General features: G+C 40.7%; 1 protein-coding gene across 7 annotated transcripts in view; it reads right to left on the bottom strand.

Moving 5' to 3' along the window:
* ASPH (aspartate beta-hydroxylase) overlaps positions 1–25,120 on the bottom strand; it is a 414,018-nt gene that overhangs the window by 287,828 nt on the left and 101,070 nt on the right. For all 7 annotated transcript variants that reach the window (XR_013824500.1, XR_013824501.1, XR_013824502.1 and 4 more), the window contains one exon: positions 22,764–22,805. Coding sequence is in view for 2 of the 7 variants with exons in the window: in XM_079901409.1 (XP_079757535.1) it covers positions 22,764–22,805 (42 nt within the window). In the remaining 5 variants the exon portion in view is untranslated. The remainder of the gene's footprint in view (positions 1–22,763; positions 22,806–25,120) is intronic.

The following is a 25,120-nucleotide window of genomic DNA, read 5'->3' as shown; positions in this document are numbered from 1 at the left end:
TTTTTTTCCAAAACTTTTTATTCAAGTAGAGTTGATTTACAATGTTTTATTAGTTTCAGGTGTACTGCAAAGTGACTCATATATATATATCCATATATATATGTTCTTTTTTTTTAACATCTTTATTGGAGTATAATTGCTTTACAATGGTGTCTTAGTTTCTGCTTTACAACAAAGTGAATCAGTTATACATATACATATATCCCCATATCTCCTACCTCTTGCGTCTCCCTCCCACCCTCGCTATCTCACCCCTGTAAGTGGTCACAAAGCATCGAGCTGATCTCCCTGTGCTATGCAGCTGCTTCCCACTAGCTATCTAGTTTACATTAGGTATGTAAATCATTTGGTAACAATATTCTATTGTATATATGTGTCACATCTTCTTTACCCATTCATATGTCGATAGACACTTAGGTTGCTTCCATGTCCTGGCTATTGTAAGTAGAGCTGCAATAAACATCGTGGTACATGACTCATTTTGAATTATGGTTTTCTCAGGGTATATGCCCAGTAGTGGCATTGCTGGGTCATACGATAGTTCTATTTTTAGTTTTTTAAGGAACCTCCATACTGTTCTCAATAGTGGCTGTATCAATTTACATTCCCACCAACAGTGCAAGAGGGTTCCCTTTTCTCCACACCCTCTCCAGCATTTATTGTTTGATTTTTTCATGATGGCCATTCTGACTGGTGTGAGGTGATACCTCATTGTAGTTTTCATTTGCATTTCTCTAATGATTAGTGATGTTGAGCATCCTTTCATGTATTTGTTGGCAATCTGTATATCTTCTTTGGAGAAATGTCTATTTAGGTCTTCTGCCCATTTTTGGATTGGGTTGTTTGCTTTTCTGATATTGAGCTGCATGAGCTGCTTGTAAATTTTGGTGATTAATCCTTTCTCAGTTGCTTCATTTGCAAATATTTTCTCCCATTCTGAAGGTTGGCTTTTCATCTTGTTTATGGTTTCCTTTGCTGTGCAAAAGCTTATAAGTTTCATTAGGTCCCACTTGTTTATTTTTGTTTTTATTTCCATTTCTCTAGCAGGTGGGTCACAAAGGATCTTGCTGTGATGTATGTCATAGACTGTTCTGCCCATGTTTTCCTCTGAGAGTTTTATAGTGTCTGGTCTTACATTTAGGTCTTTAATCCATTTTGAGTTTATTTTTGTGTATGGTGCTAAGGCATTCTTTTACATGTAGCTGTCCAGTTTTCCCAGCACCACTTATTCAAGAGGCTATCTTTTCTCCATTGTTTATTCTTGCCTCCTTTACCAATGATAAGGTGACCATATGTGCATGGGTTTATCTCTGGGCTTTCTATCCTGTTCCATTGATCTATATTTCTGTTTTTGTGCCAGTACCAAACTGTCTTGATTACTGTAGCTTTGTAGTATAGTCTGAAGTCTGGGAGCCTGATTCCTCCAGCTCCATTTTTCTTTCTCAAGACTGCTTTGCCTATTCAGGGTCTTTTGTGTTTCCATACAAATTGTGAAATTTTTTGTTCTAGTTCTGTGAAAAATGCCATTGGTAGCTTGATAAGGATTGCATTGAATCTGTAGATTGCTTTGGGTAGTAGAGTCATTTTCATAATGTTGATTATTCCAATCCAAGAATGTGGTGTATCTCTCCATCTGTTTGTATCATCTTTATTTTCTTTCATCAGTGTCTTATAGTTTTCTGCATACAGGTCTTTTGTCTCCTTAGGTAGGTTTATTCCTAGGTATTTTATTCTTTTTTTTGCAATAGTAAATGAGAGTGTTTCCTTAGTTTCTCTTTCAGATTTTTCATCATTAGTGTATAGGAATGCAAGAGATTTCTATGCATTAATTTTGTATCCTGCTACTGTACCAAACTCATTGATGAGCTCTAGTAGTTTTCTGGTGGCATCTTTAGGATTCTCTATGTATAGTATCATGTCACCTGCAAACAGTGACAGCTTTACTTCTTCTTTTCCAATTTGGATTCCTTTTATTTCTTTTTCTTCTCTGATTGCTGTGGCTAAAGCTTCCAAAACTATGTTGAATAATAGTGGTGAGAGTGGGCAACCTTGTCTTGTTCCTGATCTTAGAGGAAATGGTTTCAGTTTTTCACCATTGAGAATGATGTTGGCTGTGGGTTTGTCATATATGGCCTTTATCATGTTGAGGAAAGTTCCCTCCATGCCTACTTTCTGGAGGGTTTTTATCATAAATGGGTGTTGAATTTTGTCAAAAGCTTTCCCTGCATCTATTGAGATGATCATATCGTTTTTCTCCTTCAATTTGTTAATATGGTGTATCACATTGATTGATTTGCGTATATCGAAGAATACTTGCATTTCTGGGATAAACCCCACTTGATCATGGTGTATGATCCTTTTAATGTGCTGTTGGATTCTGTTTGCTAGTATTTTGTTGAGGATTTTTGCATCTATGTTCATCAGTGATATTGGCCTGTAGTTTTCTTTCTTTGTGACATCCTTGTCTGGTTTTGGTATCAGGGTGATGGTGGCCTCGTAGAATGAGTTTGGGAGTGTTCCTCCCTCTGCTATACTTTGGAACAGCTTGAGAAGGATGGTTGTTAGCTGTACTCTAAATGTTTGATAGAATTCACCTTGAGGTCATCTGGTCCTGGGCTTTTGTTTGTTGGAAAATTTTTAATCACAGTCTCAATTTCAGTGCTTGTGATTGGTCTGTTTATATATTTTCTATTTCTTCCTGCTTCAGTCTCAGAAGGTTTTGCTTTCCTAAGAATTTGTTCATTTCTTCCAGGTTGTCCATTTTATTGGCATATAGTTGCTTGTAGTAACCTCTCATGATCCTGCAGTGTCAGTTGTTACTTCTCTTTTTTCATTTCTAACTCTACTGAGTCTTCTCTCTTTCTTTCTTGATGACTCTGGCTAATGGTTTATCAACTTTGTTTATCTTCTCAAAGAACTAGCTTTTAGTTTTACTGATCTTTGCTATTGTTTTCTTCATTTCTTTTCCATTTATTTCTGATCTGATCTTTATGATTTCTTTCCTTCTGCTAACCTTGGGGTTTTTTGTTCTTCTTTCTCAAATTGCTTTAGGTGTAAGGTTAGGTTGTTTATTTGAGATGTTTCTGGTTTCTTGAGGTAGGATTGTATTGCTATAAACTTCCCTCTTAGAACTGCTTTTGCTGCATCACATAGGTTTTGGGTCGTTGTGTTTTCATTGTCATTTGTTTCTAGATATTTTCTGATTTCCTCTTTGATTTCTTCAGTGATCTCGTGGTTATTTAGTAGTGTATTGTTTAGCCTCCATGTGTTTGTATTTTTCACGGATTTTTTCCCTGTAATTGATATCTAGTCTCATAGCGCTGTGTTTGTAAAAGATACTTAATACAATTTCAATTTTCTTAAATTTACCAAGGTTTGATTTGTGACCCAAGATATGATTTATCCTGGTAATGTTCCATGAGCACTTGAGAAGATAGTCTATTCTGTTGTTTTTGGATGTAATGTCCTATAAATATCAATTAAATCCATCTTGTTGAATGTGTCATTTTAAGCTTGTGTTTCCTTATTTATTTTCATTTTGGATGATCTGTCCATTGGTGAAAGTGGGGTGTTATAGTCCCTTACTATTATTGTGTCGATTTCCCCTTGTATGGCTGTTAGCATTTGCCTTATGTATTGAGGTGGTCCTATGTTGGGTGCATAAATATTTACAATTGTTATATCTTCTTCTTGGATTGATCCCTTGATCATTATGTAGAGTCCTTCTTTGTCTCTTGTAATAGTCTTTATTTTAAAGTCTATTTTGTCTGATATGAGAAATGCTACTCCAGCTTTCTTTTGATTTCCATTTGCATGGAGTATCTTTTTCCATCCCCTCACTTTCAGTCTGGATGTATCCCTAGGTTTGAAGTGGGTCTCCTGTAGACAGCATATATATTGGTCTTGTTTTTGTATCCAGTCAGCCAGTCTATGTCTTTGGGTTGGAGCATTTAATCCATTTACATTTAAGGTAATTATCGATATGTATGTTCCTATTACCTTTTTAATTGTTTTGGGTTTGTTATTGTAGGTCTTTTCCTTCTCTTGTGTTTCCTGCCTAGAGAAGTTCCTTTAGCATTTGTTGTAAAGCTGGTTTGGTGGTGCTGAACTCTCTTAGCTTTTGCTTGTTTGTAAAGGTTTTAATTTCTCCATCAAATCTGAATGAGATCCTTGCTGGGTAGAGTAATCTTGGTTGTACGTTTTTCCCTTTCATCACTTTAAATATGTCCTGCCACTCCCTTCTGGCTTGCAGAGTTTTTGCTGAAAGATCAGCTGTTAACCTTATGGGGATTCCCTTGTATGTTTTTTGTTGTTTTTCCCTTGTTGCTTTTAATATTGTTTCTTTGTATTTAATTTTTGGTAGCTTGATTAATATGTGTCTTGGTGTGTTTCTCCTTGGATTTATCCTGTATGGGACTCTCTGTGATTCCTGGACTTGATTGACTATTTCCTTTCCCATATTAGGGAAGTTTTCAACTATAATCTCTTCAAGTATTTTCTCAGTCCTTTCTTTTTCTCTTCTTCTTCTGGGACCCCTATAATTCGAATGTTGGTACGTTTAATGTTGTCCCAGAGGTCTTTGAGGCTATCCTCAGTTCTTTTCATTCTTTTTTCTTTATTCTGCTCTGCAGTAGTTATTTCCACTATTTTATCTTCCAGGTCACTTATCCATTCTTCTGCCTCAGTTATTCTGCTATTGATTTCTTCTAGAGAATTTTTAATTTCATTTATTGTGTTGTTCATCATTGTTTGTTTGGTCTTTAGTTCTTCTAAGTCCTTGTTAAACATTTCTTGTATTTTCTTCATTCTATTTCCAAGATTTTGGATCATCTTTACTATCATTACTCTGAATTCTTTTTCAGGTAGACTGCCTATTTCCTCTTCACTTGTTTGGTCTGGTAGGTTTTTAATTTGCTCCTTCATCTGCTGTGTATTTCTCTCTCTTCTCATTTTGCTTAACTTACTGCATTTGGGGTCTCCTTTTCTCACGCTGCAGGTTCATAGTTCCCGTTGTTTTTGGTGTCTGCCCCCAGTGGGTAAGGTTGGTTTGGGGGTTGTGTAGGCTTCCTGGTGGAGGGGACTGGTGCCTGTGTTCTAGTGGATAAGGCTGGATTTTGTGTTTCTGGTGGGTAGGACTGTGTCCAGTGGTGTGTTTTGGGGTGTCCGTGACCTTATTATGATTTTAGGCAGCATCTCTGCTAATGGGTGGGGTTGTGTTCCTCTCTTGCTAGTTGTTTGGCATGGGGTGTCCAGCACTGTAGCTTGCTGGTCGTTGAGTGGAGCTGGGTCTTAATGTTGATATAGAGATCTCTGGGATAGCTTTCACCATTTGATAGTACCTGGAGCCGGGAGGTCTCCAGTGGACCAATGTCCTGAACTGGGTTCTCCCACCTCAGAGGCACAGGCCTGACACTCAGTCAGAGCACCAAGCCCCCGTCAGTCACACAGCTCAGAAGAAAAGGGAGAAAAAAAGAAAAAAAGAAAAAATAATAATTTATTAAAAAATTTAAAATTTAAAAATTAAAAAAAATATTAAAAATAAAAATATTAAAAAGTAATAAAAAAAGAAAGAAAAAAGAGAGCAATGAAACCAAGAAACAAATCTACAAATGGTAACAGGTGCTAAAAACCATACTTAAAAAAAAAAAAATGGACAGACAGAACTGTAGGACAAATGGTAAAAGCAAAGCTGTACAAACAAAATCACACAAAGTGCACTGCCTCAATTTGGGATGCTTCATTGTCTATCCACAGATGCAGGTACATCAAGTTGATTATGGAGATTTAATCCGCTGCTCCTGAGGCTGCTGGGGGAGATTTCCCTTCCTCTTCTTTGTTCACACAGCTCCCAGGGTTCAGCTTTGGATTTGGACCCGCCTCTGCGTGTAGGTCTCCTAAGGGCGTCTGTTCTTCGCTCAGACAGGACGGGGTTAAAGGAGCAGCTGCTTTGGGGGCTCTGGTTCACTCAGGCCGGGGGGTGGGAGGGGTACGGATGTGGGGCAAGCCTGTGGGGGCAGAGACCAGCGTGACATTGCACCAGCCTGAGGCGCGCCGTGCGTTCTCCTGGGGAAATTGTCCCTGGATCACAGGACCCTGGCAGTGGTGGGCTGCACAGGCTCCTGGGAGGGGAGGTGTGGACAGTGACTTGTGCTTGCACACAGGCTTCTTGGTGGCGGCAGCAGCAGCCTTAGCATCCCATCCTCTGTATGGGAATCTCTCTGCTTTGCCCTCCACACCTCTGTGGCTGTGCTCTCCTCCATGGCTCTGAAGCTTTCCGCCTCCGCCACCCACAGTCTCCGCCTGCAAAGGGGCTCCCTAGTGTGTGGAAACCTTTCCTCCTTCACGGCTCCCTCCCACTGGTGCAGGTCCCGTCCCTATCCTTTCGTCTCTGTTTTTTCTTTTTTCTCTTGCCCTACCCAGGTACGTGGGGAGTTTCTTGCCTTTTGGGAGGTCTGAGGTCTTCCACCAGCGTTCAGTGGGTGTTCTGTAGGAGCTGTTCCACATGTAGGTGTATTTCTGATATATTTGTGGAGAGGAAGGTGATCTCCGTGTCTTACTCCTCCGCCATCTTGAAGGTCTTACTCCTCCTTCAAACTATCTTGACAAACATTTATGAAGTACCTCACAAGGTATTATGCTGGCTAATGAAGAGGATACAAAAATGAACTGTATATAATCCTGCCATAGACTGAATGTTTTTGTCCCCCTAAAACTCATATGTTGAAATCCTAACCGCCCAGGTAATGCTGTTAGGAGGTGGGGCGCTTTGGAGGTGATTGGGTCATGAAGGCCCCATTCACGAATGGGGTTAGTGCTTTGTAAAAAAAGACTCCACAGAGTTCCCTAGTCCTTTCTATCAAGTCAGGACACAGCAAAAATCTGCCATCCACAAACCAGACTTCTTACCAGATACCAAATCTGCAGGTGCTTTGACCCTGGACTCCCCAGCCTCCAGGACTACGAGAAATAAATTTCTGTTAAGCCACACAGTTTATGGTATTTTTGTTACAGCAGCTTGAAAAGACTAAGAAAAAAATCTCTATTCTCAAATAATTGACATTAGAAAGTAAAAAAAAAAAAAAAAGGTAAATTAATGACTAGAATAGACTATTGAAAATTATTAGGCAAAATAAGAATTATAAAATACTTTGGGAACACAAAGAAGCAAGGTATTACTTCTAATAGGAACAATAAGGTAAGAATTAAGGAAGAATTTGGTGTTTAGCTGAGTCTTGAAGCACAGATCTAACTTGGGATGAGACAGAAGCGGAGAAAAGTCTTCCACAGAAAGAGGAAAATATGGAGGTGGAAACCTGAAAGAGGACAGTTCAGGGATCTGTGGGAAGTCTGGTGGAATTTCACAGGGCTCTGGGTGAGGAATAGTGATGATCAAGGCTTCACAGAAGGCTCAGAGTCAGATTATGGAGTTTCTTGAACAGTCGTCTGAGGAATTCAGACTCTGTTCCACAGGCAATGGTTACTGATGGTTTTAATGAATGATCATAAATAACCTGCATTTTAGGAAGTTTCTCTTGTCGTGAATACATATAAGTGGAAAGGTAAAGAGTACAAGAAGAAGTGATTGTGGAGAGAAGGGAACCCTCGTATGCTGTTAGTGGGAATGTAAATTGGTGTAGCCACTATGGAGAACAGTATGGAGGTTCCTAAGCTAAAAACAGAGCTACCATATGATCCTGCAACCTCACTCCTAGGTATATATCCAGAAAAAACCACAACTGGAAAAGATACATGCAATACAATGTTCGTAGCAGCACTATTCACAATAGCCAAGACACGGAAGCAACCTAAGTGTCCATGGATGGATGAATGGATAAAGAAGATGTGGTACACACACACACACACACACACACACACACACACACACACACACACACACACAATGGAATATTACTCAGCCACAAAAAAGAATGAAATAAGGCCATTTGCAGCAACATGGAGGGACATAGATTACCATACTATGTGAAGTAAGCCAGAGAGAGAAAGACAAATATCATATGATAGCACTTATAGGTGGAATCTAAAAAAAAAAAAAGATACAAATGAACTTATTTACAAAACAGAAATAGACCCACAGACATAGAAAACAAACTTACGGTTACCAAAGGAGAAAGGGGGGTCAGGATAAATTAGGAGTGTGGGATTAACAGATACACACTACTATATATAAAACAGATAACCTCAAAGACCTACTGTATAGCACAGGGAACTATATTCAATAGTTTGTAATAACTTATACGGAAGAATAATCTAAAAAAGAATATATATATATATATATATATATGAAACTGAATCACTGTGTTGTACACCTGAAACTAACACAACATTGTAACTCAACTATACTTCGTTAAAAAAAAAAAGTGGAAGTGATTGTAAGAGTCTGAGGAGAAGCTGTCACAGGGCTGAGGGAATGGCAATGCAGGGAGAGAGCCAATTTCCTGCCTAAATGAAATGGTTAAATTTTAGGGAAAAGAAGATTTGAAAATAAAACTCTTAGAAATAATTTCATTTGCCAATATCAAAGAAAAAAGCTGTAATTTCTCACCAGTAAGACTTAGATCCAAATCTATCTTCACTTGAATAAAAATGAATCTACTAATTTCACTGTGTTTCTAGATGATCATGTTTTTTTAACAGAATGCACTACTCAGCATGCTGTCACTTAGAAGGTGGTGACATTCTAAAACATGACAGATGACTGTCAGCCTGAAAGATAGGATCTATGTTGTGATTCTTTTTATGAATAACGTGTAGCTTATTTTTATGCAACGGCACACTGCATGTTTGGGTTTTAACAGATGGTAAACTCTTTTTACCAGGGTTTTAAACTTGCAAACTGGGAATGAAAACTATTTATACAGTACACACTTTAGCTGATCCTATCTTTGGACACGTTTAATTAGAGAGTGAGCTACCAATAGCACAATCAAGCAGACACACGGGAGAAGCAGGAACTTGCTTCCTTGCTGAATACATTATTTTACCCCAGCAATTAATGGCACGATTGAGTTTTATAATAAATCCCTTAAGCATTTAGCTTTTTAAGTTAGCTGTTTTCCAAAGCAGTGTTAATAAAGCTTTAACACCCGAGGCAGAAGGAAAGCACATGGGGTTCATGGAAGCAGTTAAAAAGCAAGATGCAGTATGAATCAAGATGCAGTATGAATCAAAGTGACAAGGCAACAAAATAAAAAGCTCACCCAAGTTCATTAGTTTTATGCAGAAGCTATAATTTGCAATTAATGCTACTTCCACCTTGAGCAGAGTTGATATTATATAATCATGGTAGCTAACTGACCCTGAAGGCTCCAGATAAATACTACATAAATAGTTCTAGAAATAGGCTCTAATTTAATCTATTTGGTGAACCAGGAAAGGAACAAACAAAAGGTACCATCAGTGTTATTGAAGAAACAAAGGAAAGTACTTTAAAAATCACTGGATATTAAAAAAAAAAAAGAATTATAATTTTCCCCCAAAGTGGTAGTTGTCAAGAGTTTCAAAATGGGACTCTAATCAATGTCAATTGTTTCATAGACAGCATTCCTGTGATACCCTAGTAGCACTGCTCTTGGAGTTAAGATGAGCTGGCTGTATGCAGAAACACGTAGGAGTTGTTTTTCTTAACCCATCATCCCTGTCATTAAAAATACTTAGGGGGCTTCCCTGGTGGCGCAGTGGTTGAGAGTCCGCCTGCCGATGCAGGGGACATGGGTTCGTGCCCCGGTCCGGGAAGATCCCACATCCCGCGGAGCGGCTGGGCCCGTGAGCCATGGCCACTGAGCCTGCGCGTCCGGAGCCTGTGCTCCGCAACAGGAGAGGCCACGGCAGTGAGAGGCCCGCGTACCGCAAAACAAAAAAACAAAACAATAACAACAAAAAAATTAGGTATCTGAATTCTCAGGTCTATGCAAAGAGACCTGCACGGATACAACCCTTGTTCGCTAACTGAGGACCAGCCCAAATGTCACCCTCTATGAAGACGTCCGTTCTTTCCACCTACCCTCCCACCCCCAGTAGTGAGTTATTCCCTCCTTGGTGCTCCCACCGCGTTTCGCTCATAACCTCTGCCTCCTTATATCGTTTGCTTTATTTTATTTGCTCTGTTTTCAGGGCACTCCACAGAGCATGGCAAACAAACAAAGCTGAAACACTGGTTAATTTAATGAATCGTCCCTCTTAACTAGAAGCTGCTGTCCCTTGACTCAGTTCCCACGCTCGTTCTTTAAGAAGTCAACACACATAGGGGTGAACCGGGACTATACCTTCACCCAACACAAGTGAATCTCCGGTAAAAGAAATGTATTAGGATATAGGCAATTCCTACCCTTACTCCCTTCATCCACATGAGCTGACTTCTTAAGAATTAACTCAAAGGCAAAATCAGTCTTCTCTGATTCTACCATAATCAAATGGACAAATGTACTTATGATTTGAAATAAGTTTAGAATTTACAATATAAGTTGCTGCACATTTGCCTTAAATGATTAATATTTCTAGTAGTGAACAATTTGGAGGATGTATGAAATGGATTCCTTTAACTACCTCAGTGATTTTTTTTACGACTTTAACAGAAAAGAGTTTATAAAAAGTTCTCCCTGGCCATCCAAGAAGGCATCCACGGCAGTGAACCACAATGCCGAGCAGCTTCTGTGTGTAAAGCACAGCTGGGCCCCATCAGGAGAGGGCAAAGCATGAGACAAAACAGTGCAATATATTTGCTCTCTATTATTACGTTTATATTTTTCCCCAAACATTTTCATCCCATACAGGAACATATCTTCAATCAATGATATGTCCTAGGTCCCCAGATGTTTTATAACCTGTACATGATGAGGGTTAAATTAGTAAAACAGCAAAAATCCCAAAGAGAGCAGTTTCTGCCCCTGGCTGCTGCAGGAGGGTGGAGAAAGAGGACAGTAGGGCCAGAGGGCTTGAGCACAGTCTGCCTGGAAGTGGGTCTCTCCTAGTCAAAGGCCAGAGAGGCAGTCAATGTCTTCCCAGGTGGCATCTCTGTAGCGTTGGAAGGGCTGAAGTTGCTTCCAACATTTGCTGACATCAGTGCGATAGTAACTAGTGGTAACAGAAGAAGCTAGACTTGGGAAAGCGTCATTGTTCTTTAATACCTGAAGTTTGAGTGCGGGTGGATGGCGACTGAGAATTCATTAACATTTTTCTCTTAGTCCCGATTTAAATTTGCAAGGTTTAGCAAAGGAATGGGCCCATGTGAGGTGAGAAGAGGGTTTGCAGATGAGACAGAACATGAGCCGCAAAAGAGGAAAAGGGTCCAGAACCAAATTCAGACACAGACACCCTGCCCAGCTCAGCATCCTACCAACGCCACAATGAGGAAGTAGCCGGTTCTCAGACCTGCGCCGCTGGGGTAGGGGTCGCTTACCATTTGTGGCTCGTATATTTATCTTTAGGAGAGCTGTTTAATAAACTTAACGATAGTTCTTTCCATAGTATAGGTTCAGCTCCTCTCAGATAATCCTTTTGTTGTCTTTATATTAAAGAGTCCCTTCAAATTGGATTCAAATATTATCAAGGAATGGTATCGGAACCAAGTGGACCCAATGAAAAAGTTCTAGTTAAGAGGATCCTGGTGCACAGACCAAGCTGACCAGGTCATCAGCATGCCTTACCTAGTACTTCTCAACCTGTCTGCTCATTATAATGACTGAGCTCCAGAGCCAGGAAACCACAGTCTCTGGGAGTGGGACCCGGGGCACTTCTGAAAACTCCCACATGTGACTCTAACATGGAGGCGGGGCTGAGAAATGCTGCATTACACACCGGTGCCTACAGGGAAGCCAGTTGTGTTTAGGTGCCTCCCTGGTTTCAGTAGCAGTTCATTATCCATATACCAGCTTCCAATGTTCTGGATGGAGGGCGAGGAGGCCAGCGGGGGGTTAAATCAAAGCATTAAGGCAGCTGATAAACCTTGAGTGTCGCTGATGTCCCTGCACCAACCCCGTGCCCTGCTGCCATCACCCTGGACCTAAGAGTCCATGGCAGGGCTGGCGGTGGGCTCTACCCTACGCCAGGGCCTCTGGAGAATTTCAGTGCTCCTCTTCTATGTGAAAATACTTTGTCAGCAAACATCTTCCCACTCCCAGCCTTTCTTGTGGTCTTTTCCCGAATCCCTGTGAGAGTTAGTGGCTTCTCCCCATTCCTAAGATATATCTGCCTGTTGCCTACTGGATGGCCTTCCGACACCACCTGCTGCTCGTGCCTGACTTTCCTGAGTGTCTGTCTGACCTTAGGCTCCAGCCACTCCCATGCTGCTCTGTGCCACTGCTAAGCAGCCTCAATAACAGCAAAGGGCTGTAGGATCTAAGGAGATAAAGTAGAAAGAACATTCTAGCAAAGGAGAAAAGCATGACTGACACGGTGTTAGGGATAAATAGACCAGCTTCCCAGGCAGAACGTAATCAAATCCCCCAAACTGAAACAGAAAGGATGTGATTTATTTTCACTATTACTAATACTTTGTTGTCAACACATATTTGATTTTTTAATGAAAAATATAAACATATGGCAAGAATTACTGCTGTAAATGTCAGTACAATTCACCATTATATCAGAAGAATGAAAAATGCTGGGAGGAAGGACTCTGTAATCAGACTGAGATAATTCTCAGTAATATCTTTTTCAAACTAAGGCACTCTCCAACTTGAAGTCTTGTTTAAGTAAATGAATCTATTCAACTACCAACAGCACTGTCTTTTTACGGCACATTTTTTGAAAGCTTAATTTTAAGCTAGCTTGGGCATATGTAGCTAATATGTCACTCCTTAATATACTTCGGTATACAAATAGACAATGTGTTAATACACAAAAAATGGATTATTCTGATGCAGCGTCTCATTTCCCATCAGTTAAAAGAAAATTTAGATCCTAACGATAATTGTAAAACACACTAATATCGGAGTTTTTTCCTTAAGAAACCTATTTTTCTTCCCTGCTCACGTTGTCACAATCATTACAGAAATGAGCATTGTAAAATGTTGAGTGTTCAATGGGAAACATTAGAATGGGATTTTAATGATAACAAAGAATTTGCCATTATTGTCCTGTGGTGTATTTGACGGAAGAGCCACTCTAGTGGAAACAGGTGCCTGAATTATCACTCGTACTACAATACAGTTAAAAATCATGAAATGAAAAATAAAAACAAAGCAAATGTGTATTTCAACACAGCTAAAAACCTCTGCTTCACTCGCTGAGACTGGTAATATATGCTGAGCTTATTGAAATCACTAAAATTGCTGTAATTAAACTTCTCTCTAAATCAGACTTGTATAAGAGTCAGAAATCTCCTATAATTAACTTATCTGGAGAAGTAATCAGACAATAACTGCTGGTATATTTTAGGAACCACTAAGACTACTGTAGCTGTTGAATGTAATGACTATAATAAATCTCTAACAGCAGTTATCTCATAATGTCTTTTCACAGCTGCAAGGGTGGAAGGGAGATTGTTTTTTCAAAGCTTTGCCCTGAGTCGGCTTGAGTGTGTTATTGCTACATTGCTCTTCTACATTAAGGGAAAATTCTGAAGCCATAGTGGTGTGGCCTGAACTGAACCACCAGCCTACGCTACATCTAAATGGGTTGTGGTACTAATAATGAAAAACTTACAGTGTTTTAGGGACTGCTAAAGACAATGAACCAAAGCACCTCCAATCGACAGCTAAAAGACAGAAGACCTACATACACTGACGGTGCAGGAACTGAGTTCAAGGCAGTGATGACTTGGTCATGCCCATGTACGTCAATGAAAAGGACCCTAAGAGACCAAATAATTGAAGCTTGATGACAGGTGTCTCCACAGTCAGAAACTACAGTGCTTATCTCAATAAGATAATGAATAAATTCTTTGCTGGAAGCATTTATTCTTTGCCTCACTCTTCCCAAGCTCCCAGAAACAAAATCATCTGAATCAAGGTTGTCCAATGTTTTTGTACATACTTTATTATTTTATAATGGCAAAGTATATGAAAGCACGGTGATATTGTTAGACCTGTTCAAAGTACCAAAACAGACCAGAGAACACCATTCTCTCACGTATTCATTCATACACTCATTTATCCCAACCATTATGTACCTGTAAGGCATGGTACATGAAGTTAATAGATTAAAAACCAATTGGGAAAATATTTTGGTAATACAAAAATCCAACAAGGGGTTAATATCAGTAATACACATGAAACCACTGAAAATCAACAAGAAAAATTTTTTTAACTAAAATACGAAGAGGCAGTTCACAGTCAGGGAATCCAGAATGGGTTGGAGATATCCAGCTTCTTCAATATTCAGAGTGTTAGTATTCTATATTTCACTCATTAAATCAATGAAATATCACTGAAACATTAAAACAATTATTTGAAGGCACTAGAACATGACTAAAGACAGGGAGAAACTTAAAAATAGAAGAGTTTATTCTTGAAAGATTGTTTCTACATTGGGTAAGAATGATGAGTTTGTGGTTTTCTTGCATGGGCAGTGTCCTTCCTCACTGAAGGGCGTGGATGGCGGCATTCAGAGCGACAGAGCAGATAGAAATTTAAAGGAGAAATGTTGGAAGCAGGAGAGCCACAGAAGGACTGAGATCCTGAGAGTAAACTCTGCCCAAATCCCTGGCTGATGGTTAACTTTCCATCTTCATGGGTAACCCCAGGGAGGCTGGTGAAAAAGCAAGCAGAAACTCGAAGAAGATGCATTCGTTATACATGACTGCAAAACAAACTACCCCCAAACTTAGCAGCTTACAACCACCATAAACATTTATTATCTTACACAAGTTCCTCCTCCTCCACAGACCTGCCTAAAGGGCTGCTTGTGTGTTCTCATAACATGGCTACTGGTTTCCCCCAGAGCAAGTATCCAAAGGAAAGCAAGGGAGAAGCTGCAATGTCTGTCATGACCTAGCCTTGGAAGTCACACTCTGTCATTTCTGCAATACCCTCTGGGTCACACAGGTTCGCCCTATTCAGTGAAGAGAGGACTACAGAGAGGCATGACTGCTAGGAGGCAGGAATCATCGGGAGACTTCATGGCAGCAAAAACTATGGCAGAAATCGATCTTCAGAAAACATAACTGCTTCTGGTGAAATCTGTAAGTTTGTTGTGTCTTGCCTGAATACATTTCTCAATACACACACAGTTTGAGTAGCAGAAAATAGATGTCCTCCTGGCTTGAGATATAACTTGCGCAGAAGGTAGCGCTGGCAAAGCAACCGGAAACTTAGACGGGGAATCCCACATGCAAAGGGAAATCTCAGAAGCAAGCCCCGAGATCTGAGTATGAATCCTGCCCAAATCTTCAGCAGACCAGTAAATTATGCAGGCACAGGGCACCTCGACTGCCACCCACCAGAGGGCTAGACTTAAAAACAGCAGTTAGAAGCCAAAAACCCTGAGCAGAGGCAGTCGCTGCTTCCTACTACAGGGGAGACAGATTTTTTCCGTTTGAGCCCAAGCAAATTAACTGTGTACAAGACACCAACAACTCCCAGAGGAAGCAAAACAAATTCCAGAGATGCTACAACATATAACATACACAATCCAGCTTTTGACCAAAAATTACTAGACATGCAAAGGAAAAGGACTCTCCTGACTCAATCAGGATACAAAAAAGGAGGCAATAGCGACTGCCTTTGAGTGTGCCCAATACCAGGGTTAGCAGAAAAACACTTCAAATCAGTGATTATAACTGAAGACAAAGGATTACAGGAAAAACAAGGTTTTCATGAGTGAACAGACACAAAATCTTGACAGTGAAATGGAAACTACAAAAAAGAAGCAATTGGAAATCTAGAGCTGAAAAGGACAGTAGCTGGAATGAAATTTTAACTAGATGGACTCAACAGCAGATTTGAAATGGCAAAAGAAAGAATCACTGAACTTAAAGATAGAGCAATAGAAATTATGCAATACAAAGGAAAAAAATGAACGCAGGTTCAAAACCTGTGGGGCAGTATCATGCAGTCCAACGTGTAACTAACTGGAACACCAGAAGTAGTGAAGAGAGAAAGAAGGAAAAAAAATACTTGAAATAATGGCTAAAAAATACTTAATTCACAAGATCTTTTTGATAAGGATTACATGAGAAACTATGTGAAAATAACTTGAGACATAGTACATTGTAGACACAAAGTTCATTCATACTTGGATATTCTGTTTATAATTCTCCCTTCCCACCATTTAGGCTATTTGCATCTCATATTATCACCATCAGATGAAGAGGCAATCAAAGGAAATGGAATTAACCACATTTTTTTGTACTACAACTATTTTATTCAGCTCCTACTATGTAATGGTTAATTGCCACTGGAGAGATGTAATGGTTAATCTGATGCATCAAATTAACCAGGCTATGGTACCCAGATATTTGGTCAAACTTATCTGGATGTTGCCGTGAAGGTATTTTTTTAGATGAGAAGATACTTTTTAGATGAGACTAACATTTCAATCAGTCGACTTCGAGTAAAGCAGATTTTTCTCCATAATGTCAGTGGGCCTCATCCAATCAGTTGGAGACCCAAAGAAAAAGACTGACACCCCTCCCACCTCCAAGAAAGAGGGGATTCTGCCTCCAGAATGTCTTTGTCCTTGAGCTATAACATCAACTCTCTTCTGGGTCTCCAGTTTGCCTGCCTGCCTGCCCTGCAGATTTTAGACTTGCTGCCTATACAATGTTATGAGCCAGTTCCCTAAAATACACCTGTGTCTGTGTTTCTCTCTAAACACACACACACAAACACACACACACTATTGGTTCTTTCTCTGGAGAACCTTGACTAATACAAGGGTGGAGGAGGTCATGGTTCCCACCCTTAAGAAGTTTTGTGTGTGTGTGTGTAAAAATTAAGGGGAAAACTCAAAATACATGTCAAAAATCTGAAACACGAGGTTTCTTGGGAACAGAGAGGAGAAGTACATCTTCTAGCCTCAGGTAGGAGATGGGGGTGTAGTCAGGGAAGGCTTCCTGGCAGAGGTCATCGCTAAGCTCAGTTCTGAGGAACAGGAGTTTGTGACTGTGAAGTGGGGAGTCAAGGAAGCGCATTTTGAACAGAGGAAAGACATAAGCAGGAGCCAGACCCTGAGACGCTTCAGGTGCTGCTGTAAGGAGTCTGGTTTTTAATCCTCAGGGCAATGTTCTCCATTTTTGCTCAAATACGTTATATACAGTTGTAAGAATCCCAGGAAAATCTTCATGGAGACAGACATATTGATATTTTGAAAACATGAAAACTTCTTAATTAGGCTTGATTATTGCCCTTGTTGGCTCTCTCTCTATTTTCCTTATGATCACAGAAAACTCAGAAATATCCACATGAGGTACTGGTTGCATTCAGCTGATTTAAGGGCAGCAATATAGCCACCCCAGACTTTTCTCTAAGTTGCATAAAAAACGTCATTTTTTAGTGTAAATGTGACTTGTTTTCTAGTGCCATCTGGTGTTTTGCTGAGGCACTATTACTTTTAAAAGAACACAAATAGTAACCAGGAAATCTTTAAATGCCTTCTTAAAGACGTTCACAAAATTTAGTGAGTAAGCATATCCTTAATTGTAATGAATAATATAGTGGGACATTAAATATTAGTCTAAATCAAAGGAGAATTTCTGGAAAAGACCCTGATCCAGAAGCAATTTTATCTAACACAACACACACACACACACACACACACACACACAGAGACATACAAACACATGCAAAAGCACATTCCCTTTTTGCAGGCATGGGTGTATTCTGTTGCTCCTCAAATTTCTTTAAAGGCTCACAAATCCTGTTCTAATAACTGACATTTGACATGTATTAAATCAGTAACACACTGCATACTTTTAACGTTCAATGAATTTGTTAACGCACAGCTTTTTAAGAAGTCACGTTTGACTCCTTTCTCTCATACCCCATATCCTAACCATTAGCAAATCCTACAGACCTCACATGGGAATATATGCAGAATCTCACCACTGCTCGCCACATCTACCCCACATCCTAATCCCAGGTGTCACCATCTCATGCCCAGACCACCGCAAGCATCTTCTAAGTGGCCTCCCTGCTTCCAATTTTGCATCCCTACATCCAGAATGAGCCTTTTGAAACATAAAGCAGATCATATCAATCTTCCTCTCAGAATCTCCCAATGGCTTCCCATCTCACTTGAGATCATATTCAAAGCCCTTCTTCAAAGTTTTATGTGATTTGGACCCTATAACCCCTCTGATCTCACCCCCTCCTCTCTCTCTCCCTTCATATTCCTCACCTGCCACATTAGCCTCCCCACTAATCCTCACACGTGCTAAGCACACCTCCCCGAGGGACTATGAATATGTTTTTCATATTCATATTCCACCCTTGGAACTCACTTCTCCCAGGTGGCTGCAGAGCTCACGCCCTTGCATCTTGCATCTCCAAATGTCACTGTCCAAGAGGCCCATCAACAGAGCAACACCCCAGCCCACTGTCATTCTCTGTACTCTTTTCCTCTTTTATATTCCTTTTCATACTTATCACTGCATATTATATTCTATTTTTTTAAAATTATATACTTCCCTACATACACATACACTAAAATATAAGTTATAAGTACCACGAGAACTGAGACTTTGTTTTTATTGAATGTTTTAGCCCCAGTGCCTAAAACAGGGCCTGGCACATAGCAGGTACTCAATATGTTCTGAATAAATGGATGAATAAAAATAACTGTTTGAACTGGACATTTCATAAGCCATTTTTGTGTTGCATGACTTTGTTACTCACGATCCCATTCTGTGGCTGTGGAATATGGAATGTGTGGGAAAAGATGACATCCAGTGGGGAGAAACTGATATAGCAATTTTAGCTAAAACAGATGTAAATAAACTGATTCAATTTAAGAAGCTGGCACCTCCAAAGAGGGCCTGTTTTGGAATTAGCCCTATTCCACACCTATGACTCTATCAAAATATACTAAACCTGATTCTCTAAAAGAAAAGGATCATATAATTATTAATTCTAAGTAAAAATAATATCTTCCCCCTCTCATCCGTGGTTCTTTGATAAAGAACTTGAGGGAGGTAACGCGGTAGAAAATTAGACAACCTGATGGTTCATCCTGAGACAAATTTACAATTACTATTTTAAAAAATCTCCATGTCTATTATTATGAAATTAATGTCTGGCTATTAAAACATTCAATTTTTTCACCACATATTCCAGAAATGGAATATTTCCCCTTCCCTCTGCCCTTCCAGTTAACAGCACTGTATGAATCTATCTGAGTAAAAAACGGATGGAATTCCCAAAGCTGACAATTTGCTCAAATAGGATTTTCAGTAAATCTGGGGTAACATTGATTCATTATGTCTTTTAATCCTAAGACTCTTCTTGGATGTCACAATCAATAAAAGACTTCAGTTGCCAACATCCCTCGGTTGGTACTGATATAGGTATTAATATAAGTTCTACATGATGGAGTGAGAAGCCGGTCAGGTGCAGCTGCTGCGGATTCTCTCCACAGGTTCCGTGAAGAAATAGCCAAGGGAGCCCACCTCCCAGGCCACTGGAAAGATCGCTTTAGGCTCAGAACCCTGGGAGGGTAAAGCTGTGCAAAGGGTACCAGAGGGAACCGGGCAGTGCAGAGGGACACACAGCCCCAGGGAGGAAACGGAGCCCTGCAGAGTGAGCAGCCTGAGGTCACAGGAACGCTGTGCACAGCGTCTGGAGCAGGGTTTGTCCCTGTTTACGTCGGCAATAAGTGACCTCCACAACCCAGCCTCCCGTCTCTATCTCTGCAAGTAGGTGCTGGAGTGAGCCTCCCAGAAGCCAAGCAGTCAGAGTGTGAAGTGGAAAGGCTCTGCTCTGCACAGGCACTTGCATGGGCTGGGCGTGGCGCCCCACTGCACAGAGAAACCAATCCTGACTCTGCCATGGTCTGGCCCCTGACTTTCTCTCCAACTGCCCTGCACACACTCTCAGCTTGTTAGGGGTGCTCCAGCTTCTCAGGCCTTCGCTCCCGCCTCAGGACCTTTGCACAGACTGTTCTCTGCTTGGAGTGCTCTTAGCCAAGTCTTCCCACAGCGGCCTTGAGCACATCATTAACCTCCTCAGAGACCTTCTGAGAGTGAGAACCCGATGCGTGAGGGCTGTAAACCACTGGAAAGGACTTCGGTTTTACCCTGCGGAAGATGTGAAGAGGCTGGAGGCATGTGAGCAACATGATACGACTTAGGTTTGAAAACGGTCACTGTGGCTACTGAATTGAGAAAGATTATAGAGACAAAGCAAGGCCAGTTAGGAGGCAAGTGAAATAATCAGGCAAGAGATGGTGGCAGCTGGGACCCAGGTGGCAGACGGGAGAAGGTGGCAGGAAGTAGCTGGATTCAGGATCCATTTGGAAGAGAGGACGGGGTTTGGTGATGGAATGACAGGGAGGCAGGAAAGAGAAGATTTGTAGGAGGAGTGTATTTTCAGGGGAAGGTCAGGAGTTCCGTTTTATACTTTTTAAGTTTGTTGCGATTATTTGATACCCAACTGAGGGCACCAGGTAGCCATCAGGTAGACAGCTGGACATACCTGTCTAGAGTTCAGGGAAGAGGCCCAGCCTGCAGTTAAAGCAGTAGTCTTTGGCATAAAGACATATTTAAAGCCATGAGATTTGATGGGATCATCAAGGGAGTGTGTGTAGATGGAGAAACACTCTGAGGACTGATCCTGGAGCCTCCAATGCTTGAGGGTCAGGGCGAAAAGGAGCAACCACCCCAAGAGGCTGGGAAAAAGCAAACAGTAGAGAGAGGAGGAAAGTCAGAAGACCGTGGCATCTTGCAGGCCAAGGGAAGGAAGTGTTCCGGAGGACAGGAAGTGATCAGTTCTATCAAAAGCTGCTGATACCCTCCTCTCTGCTTTGTCTTTTCTCCTTAGTACTCATCACTACCCAACAGAGTAAGTCATGAATTTAGTGGAAGATGGGGGAGGTAAGGCAGCATGGAGAGCTTGTGTGAGTAGATGAGCAGGTGAAATCCCAGTCATCTATATATAAAAGCCAGCCAACGGTTTCCAACATGGAGGAGAAAACTGCGGAATTCAGAAGTTATTTAGAAATGCATAGGTGTAAACAACTTAAATGTCCATTGACAGACATAAGGATAAAGATGTACTACTATGTACAATGGAGTAGTACATATCTACAATGGAATACTACTCAGCCATACAAAACAGTGAAATAATGCCATTTGCAGCAACATGGATGCACCTAGAGACGATCATACTAAGTGAAGTCAGAAAGAGAAAGACCAATACCATATGATAGCACTTAAATGTGGAATCTAAAATATGACCCAAATGAACCTATCTATGAAACAGAAACAGACTCACGGACATAAAGAACAGACTTGTGGCCGCCAAGGGAAAGGGGGGTGGGGGAGGGATGGATTGGTAGGTTGGGGTTAGCAGATTTAAGCTATTATATATGGAATGAATAAACAACAAAGTCCTACTGTATAGCACAGAAAACTATATTCAATATCCTATGATAAACCATAATGGAAAAGAATATTTAAAAAAACAATATATATAAATGTATAACTGAATCACTTTGCTGTACAGCAGAAATTAACACAACATTGTAAATCAACTGTATTTCAATTAAAACAAAAGAAATGCATAGGGAAGTACTAGAAGAAACAACTAAAAATGGATAGGGAGTAGTAGGGTAGAAGAATATTATTTTTCTTTATAAGTCACACTTTAAAAATTAGACCTGTATATCACTTTAATATAAAATTAAAAACAACTAATCAGAAAAAAAAATGCATGAGCTAAACGCTTGGTTCCCAGCCTAAGGGCTATAAAATAATGGCCACAGGCCAGTAACTCCATATACTCAAGCAGTATTTACATACTGAGTAAGTAAGATCTTGGACCTTACTCGAACTGTACCTTTTAAGCGTAAACACTTCTGTTATCACCACAAATTAAAGCCATTCCTGAAACTCCAATAATGTTTAATCATTGACGATTTTATCATTCAATTGACTCTAAAAGTATAAACACTATTCTATGATCATCCATATAATATTTATAAATTTAACTATAAATTTAATAGCTCCTCACTCTAATGACCTTTGTGAGAGTTGAATTAAAATGCTACACCATTCTTAAATTTATTAGAATGCCTCTGTCATAAGTTCTCAGAAGGCAGAGATGACGTTTTCTATGGATGTAACTGTTTGCATGCCTTTCTTTCCAACAATTCAGAGTTCCTTGAAAAAAGAACACGTTCTAATAATCTTTGGATCTCTCTACCTTGGATCTCTCTACTTAGCACCTTTGTCAACAAAGGTGACAATAATAATTAACATTTCCTAAGTGCTTTCCCTGTGCTAGGCACTGCTTTAAGAACTTTACATATATTTTCACTTAATTACTATTGTGGAAACAGTTCCTGGAAGTTGGTACTATTATTATTATTCCCATATCACAGAAGAGGAAACTGTGGCACAGAGGCTAAGTAATTCTCAAAATGCATGTACAGTGAATGACAAAACCAGGATTAGAAGCCAATCTCTCTCCAGAGCCTTAGCTTTTAATGTTTATGGAGAATATTAATGTCTGTTGATAAAATCATTGAAATAATAAACTCACTGGCAATTTATTTTAACTAGTGATATAAAATAAAATCATGTTATTCATGGATAGTATTGATTCAGTAACTCTTCCCTATGTATACTTGAAACGTTCATTTGATAATCTCACCTTTTTCTTTTTTTTCTGGATCATCTGTTTTCTTATTTGTTTCTGAAAAGACAAAGCAAAATAAGTACTGTGAGAGTCATGATTCAATATCTCAAATTACAGGACTATCTTTAAATGAATTCAAATAAATATCATTTAAGAACAATATTTCTGGGATTAAGAGATACACACTCCTGTATATAAAACAGATAAACAACAAGAACCTACTGCACAGCACAGGGAATTATATTCAATATCTTGTAATAACCTACAATGGAAAAGAATCTGAAAAATTATATATATATATGACTGAAGCACTTTGTTGTACACCTGAAACTAACACGACATTGTAAATTAATTACACTTCAATTTAAAAAAACAGAAAAATATTTCTGGGCAAACCATTCAATTTTCCTAAATCCTGAATTCTTTACACATGCAATTTGTTATAAAATATTAAAAATCTGAATAACTTATAAAAGTCGCCGAGCAGTAAGTAGGTATTGGGCACCAGGCTGAATGTTCCTGGTCTATAAGGGGTGGAGGGTCACCTTCACCAACAGTAAGTGCCCCTGTGGGTGCAAACTGGGTCAGGAGAAGCCCTCCTCAAGGCCTGTCCACTATTTTTATTGCCTCCTAAAGCCATATACTACTTTATAATAGGCACTGTGTGCTTTCAAGGAATGCGGCATGCCACCCTACTGAGAACACTAGCCTCACTCCTCAAGCACTTCATACATCCACAGGTGACCCAGTGGGGATGCCCACACTGAGCCCAGGTGTGCTATAGCTCACCTGCTGAGGAGAGGCTGTATCAGCCTCTCACTAAGTTCATCACAGCTAGTGTCTCTCCACCAACGGATGGAGCTGCCGAGCACAGCAAAACCCACCAAGAGCCTGGACAGGCCGAAGAACACCCACCACAGACAGGGAACAACAGCACATGACCTGACTGTGTAAACAAGCTCATTTCTGCATTTATAACCTCCTATCTGGCCTTTGGTTTAGTACAAATTAGGATCTAGTTAATTTTCAAGGTAGACCAGTTAATTTCTGTCCCAGTAGGTACTTATCTAGCCTTTGAGAATTCCTAGGAATGATGTGTATGCGTGAGTTCCAGTGGGGATGGGGCAGAGTTTGGGAGATTGATTAAAAAAATCATAGATTCCAGGGATTTCCCTGGTGGCGCAGCGGTTAAGAATCCACCTGCCAACGCAGGGGACACAGGTTCGAGCCCTTGTTTGGGAAGATCCCACATGCCACGGAGCAACTAAGCCCGTGCGCCACAACTACCGAGCCTGCGCTCTAGAGCCCGCAAGCCACAACCACTGAGCCCGCGTGCCACAACTACTGAAGCCCGCGCGCCTAGAGTCCGTGCTCCACAACAAGAGAAGCCACCGCAATGAGAAGCCTGCGCACTGCAACAAAGAGTAGCCCCCGCTCGCCGCAACTAGAGAAAGCCCATGCGCAGCAACAAAGACCCAACGCAGCCAAAAATAAATTAATTAATTTTTAAAAAGTCATAGATTCCATCCTTTCCCCAGAGTAGATGTGAGAGGGTGCGGGTGCCATGCAGGGTGCGTTCAGGGTTGCAGTCATGATCATTGGATTTTTTCATCCCCAGTTTCCCACATTCATTCATATAAACCATTTCATTTTCTGGAGGCGAGAAGTAAATCTGAGGCAGGCTCCTGATGCAAGGGGGATTTTTATCCATCGAGTGTCTTTCTCCTTTGAGACCGCAGGTGAGAGGAAGCAAACTGACTAAAAGTGTGCCAGCTTGGTGCCAAGCACAAGGCACGTCTCTTGTCTCCCGACACCCTCCGCAGAAGGTCTTATCTCCTTCTTCGTGCAGAGGAGGAAGCGGAAGCTGAGAAAGTAGAGGGCCCAAGTCATCAAGGTCAGCGGTGCACACAATCCCAAAACACGCTCTTTCTCCTGTGCCAGCCTCTACTTTTGCTGCAAGGGAAACGAAGGCAAAGAGAAGTGTAGGTCTTGACTTTTGCAAAGAGTGGGTTTTATAACGATGGCTGTATACACACTAGCCAGTGCTTCAGGAGGTATGAGGATATAAAATAAAAAAGACTTCTAGGGCTTCCCTGGTGGCGCAGTGGTTGGGAGTCCGCCTGCCGATGCAGGGGACGCAGGTTCGTGCCCCGGTCCGGGAAGATCCCACATGCCGCGGAGCGGCTGGGCCCGTGAGCCATGGCCACTGGGACTGTGCGTCCTGGAGCCTGTGCTCCGCAACAGGAGAGGCCGCGACGGTGAGAGGCCCGCGTACCGCAAAATAAACAAATAAAAGACTTCTGGATCACTACTGAACTTTCTAGAATTTCTGACCTTATTCATATATACCGTCCTTATCAGTCCAGGCAGTA

This window comes from Stenella coeruleoalba (genome assembly GCF_951394435.1).
Source record: "Stenella coeruleoalba genome assembly, chromosome: 17".
In the NCBI taxonomy this organism is placed as follows: Eukaryota; Metazoa; Chordata; class Mammalia; order Artiodactyla; family Delphinidae; genus Stenella; species Stenella coeruleoalba.
Note: the sequence above shows the minus strand (reverse complement) of the source record. Positions and strands in the feature narration are given on the sequence as shown.